Source organism: Pteropus vampyrus, unplaced genomic scaffold (assembly GCF_000151845.1).
Source record: "Pteropus vampyrus isolate Shadow unplaced genomic scaffold, Pvam_2.0 Scaffold223, whole genome shotgun sequence".
Lineage (NCBI taxonomy): Eukaryota > Metazoa > Chordata > Mammalia > Chiroptera > Pteropodidae > Pteropus > Pteropus vampyrus.
The window spans coordinates 2,244,791-2,251,817 of record NW_011889004.1 but is presented as its reverse complement, the minus strand read 5'-3'; the positions used below and the strand labels follow the sequence as shown (position 1 = coordinate 2,251,817).

Genomic DNA, 7,027 nt, shown 5'->3' with positions numbered 1-7,027 from the left:
GAGATCAAAGTAATGCAAATTAAAATAATAAAATACCAGGGTTTTTTTACATATCAAATTGACTTTACTTTTAATAGTAATATATAGCATTAGTAGTGCAAAGATATGAAACCTTTGACACATTGCTACAAGGAATGAAAAAAGATACAGCCTTTTACAGGGCAATTTACAATAAGTATTAGTAGTCTTAATGTGTTTTTTCCAAGCAAGACCACTTCTAAGAATTTAACCAAAGGAAATGATGAGAGACAGGTTCAAAGATTTATCTACAAAGATTTTTTCCAGATTTTATAATACCAAATATTTTGAAACAAATTAAATGTATAACAGTATGGGAACAGATGAAATAAATTATAATAAAGCCATAAGACTTTCAGTAGGCCATTGAATACAATGAAGAAATGTTTAAATATTAGTGGAAAAATTAATGAAAAAAAAAAGTTACAAAACAGTATTATGATAGGATTTCAATTTTATTTGAATAGGTATAAACAATTATAACTGCATATATGACCAAAAGATTATACCCAAAATATTAACAGGATAGTATGCTTACAGTTGGTTATTTTCATGTAATTCTTATGTAATCGGATAAAACTGATAACTAAAACCTTTATAAAAACCAAGAGTCTGTGACTGACTATACTGAGTAGGATGGTGGAAAATACTTGATTTTTGCTAAAGGCATGAACTATCTCATCACTCAGCAAAACATGACTGATAATGCTGATCAGGTTTTAGGACCCTTTGCCAATTTCTATGTCTCACTCAGGGGCCAACTTGAGTTCCACCTGTTTCACAACAATTCCTCAAGTCTATACCAGCCTCTGCCACCTCTAGAATTCCAGAATATTGGCAATGATTAAGAGAACATAAGTTATTGCTCAAGCAATGTTTTAATATTTTTGTTGTGTTCAAGTTCTGTCTCATAGAGAACACAGGTCCCTCAAGGGGAGTGACCCCATACCCACTGCCTAGACTTTGAACACTTGCTCTGCACACATTAGGTGCTTCATGAGCAGATGCCGCACTTAAAGTCCAGAAGACTGGTCAACTAAAACCTTGAACTTAAACAAAATACATATTATTGTAATAATTCCCTTCAGACATTTTATATATTCCTTTAAGTTCTGAACCAATATTAACTCCAGTCTTAACAACTGGTGGCTGGTTTCAGGGATATGGGAATAAAAATTTCCAGTTAATTGCAGGCAGGCAAGAAGCAGCACTCAAATTTATCAATAAAATTAATGGTACCCCATATTCCAGAGGCAAACACAACAGAAGAGACACACAGTGAGAGAAAGAAAAATTCTATAGGTCAGTTTAGATATCAGATAAATATGCCTCAGCAACACAGGGCAGCCAGCATGGGCTAGACAGCAGAACATCCCCAAACAAGGCTTCTGCTGTGGTCAAGCTATGACTTAACAGGCAACCAAAGTAGGCCCAAGTGAAAGGGGAACAGCCAAAAGTGGGTTGTAAAACTTACTTAGGTTTTGATAATCTGAAAAATTGAGGAGACCATTAATTATAGTAGCTGGACATTATCTACCCCCAGAGAAGAAGAGGAAATAGGCTTAAAAATCAGTCTTAGGGTCTCTTACTTATACATCAGAGGATTTCTCAATCAGCAGGCTTGTGATAACTACTGCAGTAGTGGTTAAGCAGAAGCCAACAGAAAGGGGAGAAAGAGTGTCTATGGAAGGTGGCACCTTTAAGATGGGAAGGTTTTGGGTAGGAAACTGGTACCAGTATTATCTCAAGTCCCCTTTAATCCTTATAATTCAATGATTTCTTCAAACTTATTGTACAGCACAGGTTCATAAAACCCAGATAACATATGCTATAGAAAATTACACTGTTAAGAAGAGGGAAGGCAGAAAATTTTGACTTTTCCTTTTTAATACCTATAATAATCTTATGCCTCTAATTAAGTCTTTCTATCTATTCAGTAACTGGGTTAATATACACATCCTGAAGGTTAGGAAAATAGAGTATAAATGCAGCTCTTGACATATTTATAACTGTTTCTTCACAAATGGCCCTATCTAGACAACTACGCTGTTTTAGTTCTTAAACCTTACTCTCATTTCTTAATGTCATCAGTATATCTGCCTCCAGAAGTCTGATCCCGCTTTCATTCTCTTAACATAATGAAATCAGATTATCTTGCTTATAAAAAATGTTTGTAATCTTAGAATAAATAAGCAAAGAGAAAAGTGGTTAAGCAATTCTCTTGAGAATAAAATTGCCAAAAGTCCATGGCCCTTAATGGTTTATTTTGGTAGTTTTCAAAGGCTTTTTTTCTGACACCCATAGATAAGAGAGACTTTGTAGAAGTCTGGTCTTCCCAAGGGGAGATTCCAGCATACTGTTGAAGCAAAAGCTGTTTTCTTCCCCAATTCCTTCCTAGTGTTCTAGAGACTAAATGCTGGATCATTTAAATAATGTAATTAATCTCCATAATGTCCCACAGTGAAATTCTGAGGTATAAATGCAACAAAATGCATTTCCCAAAACATAGATTAATTCATAAATTTATTGTCACCTATTAACCTTTTCTTCCTTATTAATAATATATTAAAAGCCACCATTATGGAATTCCATTATGGAATTCCAGGTATCATGCTAGGTACTTTACATATATTATTGATAATAATCCTACCACAACTGTGCATAGAAATAGAATCATCATTTTCTGAATAAGAAGTCAGAGGCAAAAAGGAATTAAATAATAACTTCCCCAAGATCACAGAGCCAGGAAATACTGGAGCAGAAATTCATTCTGGGTCTATCTCACAACAAACCTCACCCTCTTTCAACTCTATAGGTACTTTCTCATTGTGTCATATCTACTAGAAATCAAGTCTCTGAGACTGTTACATTTCATTTCTCTAATAAAGACTACGATGATATTTCTTTATCATTACAATTCAGGTCTCTCAATGAGACTTAATATGCTTCTAATATCTGAGATAAAGATTCACCAAAGAAACAATGTGAAGGGTTGCAATAATAATACTCTATCTCAAATAAAGCATAATGTGTTTAATTTAATGAATATGTCAGGATGATATAGCTTTTTGCTAATTTTACATTCATCTACTGCACAACACATTTGAAGAGAATAAGAACAATGCATCTGACCAAGCTGTTTAGATCCTGAGGTCAGGGACCATGTCTTATTTATCTCTATAACCTCAAGGCCTATATGTGGTAGATGTCCAATAACTGGTTGTTAATTAAAGATAGAAGCAATGATTATCAACTTCTTAAAGTAATATTTTAAGGTACCTAAAACATTTTGAATAGCAAAAAAGATTCTATGTTTCAAAAGAAATGTTTTTGGTCTGCAGATAAACTTCCTACCTCTCGATCCTTGAGTTTCATGGCGAACACCAACTGATGCCTGTGGTTAGTGAGGGCCTCCCGATAATTTCCTTTGGAGAAGAATGCAGAGCCTAGGTTCCCATGAGCTCGGCATTCTCCTGTCTGGTCACCTGAATTGGGTTTTAAAAAAAGAAATTCCTCTAAGTTATAGTATTATTTTAACATATAATAGCCATCTTAATTTAAGAGCCACAGACATACTAGCTAAGATTTCACTTGCCTTCTTTTAGAAAAGTATTTTCTTCTTCTATAAGACTCAATGTGGGAAGTTGTCCTAGAACTTAAATCTCTGGATAACAACTGCTATTATTGTTATATAACTGTAGTCAGGGACACAGCTATCCTGGAAATGAGAGGTTAAAGACCTTGACACAAACTAGTTGCTCTTTGAGTCACTTCATTGCTCTGCTAATGGCTTTTGGTTCTGAACAACCAACAGCTTGTTGATTCAGTCATTTGACTCCAAATCTACTATAATATAGTATGCTGATGGTAGATTCACCATACCCCTTCTCTTACTGCAATCCTGCCAGTCCTTGAATAACCACCATAACAGAAATCATAATCATAACCCACACTTATTTTACAAATGAGGAAATGGAAGCACAGAGAGCTTAGGCAACCTGCTGAAGGCCACATTGCTAGTCACTTCTGCTGGTAAGTGGCAGAGCCAGGATTCTAAACACAGCAGTCTGGCTCCACAGTTCAAGCTCTTAACCACTGTGCTGTACTGTTTCCTCCAATAAAATGATGATATATTCTAACATAAACAAAAATTAAAATTTAGATGAAAGATTCGCTCAACAATACTATCATTTGGGATATTATATCTGTGAGCCCAAATCTCTAAAGAGGGAAATAAATATGTTAATCCACATCTCTTGGCCTTTTGAGAGTCTTGGTACCTTATTATACAAAAAGCCCTAAAGACCTGAGTACTCTAAAACAGAGAATGTTTTAGAGACACACTCACAGTTCATTACATGTTATTCCTATTCACATCAGTCAGGTTAATCAGCTTTCTTTATTTCTTTTCTGTACTGAAATAAAGGAGAGACACATAACTCTACCTAAGGTCTTGGCTACATCCAAGTCCTGCTGCATGTATCCAGTGCTCTTCTCTGTGTTTCCAAGAGACCAGTAAGCACTGCTCAGGGCAGAGAAAACAGAACCTCTTAGTTTGAGACTGCAGGTGCCAATCTTCAGAGCAGCTTCTAAGACAACCACAGAAGCCCCATGATGGCCAGCTGTCAGGAGTTCCTGCCCAACGACAGACACGACCACAAAGGGACTCTTGTCCAGTTTCATTTTCTGAAGCTGCTGATAAGTAGGCTCGAGGGAGTCTGAAGAAAAACAAAAGAAAAATAAGAAAATGTAGAAGGATACACATAACAACCTTTTCTAATATGCTCTAGAAACAAATGTTTATCATACCTTTTTATGATCTATATCAAGTACAAACTCTTCAACCTTTAGTCTAACACTGGAGATAGGTCAAGATGGTGGACTAGGTAAAAGCAGGTTTAAAATTACAACCAAATTATAAAATAATCAATGTAGAGAATCACCTGTGTGAAGGTGATCATACTTATGTCTGATGATACAAAGAAGAAGCCACATCGAAACCGGTAGAAGGGGCAACCGTGAATCAGGCTGGGCCTGCACCCGCACATGGTGGTGGAGTACGGGGAGTGAGAGCTTGGCTGCAAGGTTCCCCTGAAGGAGAGAGGGGTCCTAGCTCCAGATGGGGGCTCCCCAGCCCAGAGTCCCAGCCAAGAGAAGAGGAGTTCCCAAAAAATTCGACTGTAAAAATCAGTGGCATTCTTGCCATCCGGGTAAGACGGAAAGAGACTAAAATCCCAAACGCCCCTTTAAAGGAATTGTACACAGACTCTCTTGTACATGGACATACATTCTGGGCACCAGCGGAGTAACGGAGGCTCAGGAGGTGCAAGAGTCATACAAGTGAGGGATGGAGGGGCAGCCGCCATTGTGCCTTAGTTGGGCCCCAATATGGGGCAGTCTGCAGACAGGTGCCAGTTTGCCTGTACTGAATCCTGCCTCTGCATGACCATTTCTGAAGGTACATTGGCCAGAGGGAAATCAGCCCACCATACTCCACCCACAGATTGCCTGGGTCTGCCTGTTGCTGGGAAGCGGGCCCTGCCCTGCTCCTTTGCAGAACCATGCATTCTAAAAAGGCAACCTCAGCTGGTGCCGTGCATGCATTTCAGGGAAAACAGCTGCGGGTGGATCGGCTGCCAGCATGAGCTTAGGCAGATAGAGGGGGTCGTGGGCACGCCTCAGATGGCAGCTGATCTGACTGTGATCTCTGACTTCTGTGGGAATCCACAGATTCAGAACTTGCAGCAAAAACTGAAGCTGTACAGGCCCGACGGCAACTTGTCTCCCTGAGATCCCAGGGAACCCAACCCACAAACTGCCCCCGGGGGCCATTGGCAGGCAGCTAGCCCCATCCTGCCCCTTCCAGGGTTGAGCCTGCCATGCAGGCAATGGACCTCAGCTAGCACAGTGCGTGCGTTTTGGGGAAAATAGTGGCAGGTGGATCACTGCTGTTAGAACTAGATACAATGTCACTTGGGCAGATCACGGGGGGGTGTGGGCCCGTCCCAATTGGCAGTAGGTTTTACAGTGATCTGTAACCTCTGAAGAAGCCCACGGACCCAGAACTGGCAGTGAATCTGGTACTGTATAGGCCTGACAGCCCCGTGTCTCACTGAGACCATGCTCAACCCAACCCATAAATTACCTGTGGCAAGCCTGTTCCCAGGCAACCCAATCATATCTTGTGCTTTCCTTGGGACATAAATTCAACAGCAAACAATAGCACTCAGCCCGTGCAGCCCACGCAATGCCCATGCATCCTGGGAGGGACTCAGTGGCAGGCCATAAACCCCTGCCCTCGAGCTTCAATATTTCTAGAACAGATCTAGGGTATTTGCAGGCCCAAGGTAGGCAGTGGCTGGCCTTGCTGAAATCTGAGACTTTTACAGGAAACCACAGAGACAGCGCTGGCATGTAAAATGACACTGTAGTCATCGGGGGAAATCCGCTCGATGTATCCATTTGATTCTCTGGGTCCCTGCACCACCCAAGACGCATATCACTCAGAAGCTCTTCCGGTTGTGAAGTCTTACAAGCAAGAGACAGGTAGCCTCAGGCCTTGAGGAGCACCAGTCCTTTTGCTAAATCACCCCGGGCCTGGTACTGGGGGTAACCAGACTGTGGTTTACAGCATTGTCTCTTCCATTTACCTACATATCCAGCATAGGCAGCAACCATCTGTGAATCATTTGTAGCTCCCACCAGGTAGCCCTGAGCAATCAAGGATAGCCGCTGACCTTGGCCTACTGGAAAGCCTCTCCCAAGGGGCCACAAAACCAACACATCCAAAGGCTGGAGCTAGACCACAATTGAGCAACACCTGACTATAAGCAACAACTGACAAGGGGTGATCTCAACAAGTATACAAGCTTGCTAGGGCAAATCCCACTCAGTGGGGTCAGCCCCCATAGAGCAACTCACACCCTGTGGGCATAGCCAAAAAAGAGCTTCCCAGACAGGAAAGAGCTTAAAGAGTTCATAACCAACAAGCCAGTATTACAAGAAATGT

At 40.5% G+C, this 7,027-nt stretch overlaps 1 protein-coding gene across 1 annotated transcript in view; it reads right to left on the bottom strand.

The window, feature by feature from the left end:
• Positions 1-7,027, bottom strand: part of TTC28 (tetratricopeptide repeat domain 28) — a 641,766-nt gene that overhangs the window by 303,927 nt on the left and 330,812 nt on the right. The window contains exons 4-5 of the mRNA XM_023538443.1: positions 4,464-4,736; positions 3,373-3,503 (exon numbers count right to left, since the gene is read on the bottom strand). Of these exons, the coding sequence (XP_023394211.1) occupies positions 3,373-3,503; positions 4,464-4,736 (404 nt within the window). The remainder of the gene's footprint in view (positions 1-3,372; positions 3,504-4,463; positions 4,737-7,027) is intronic.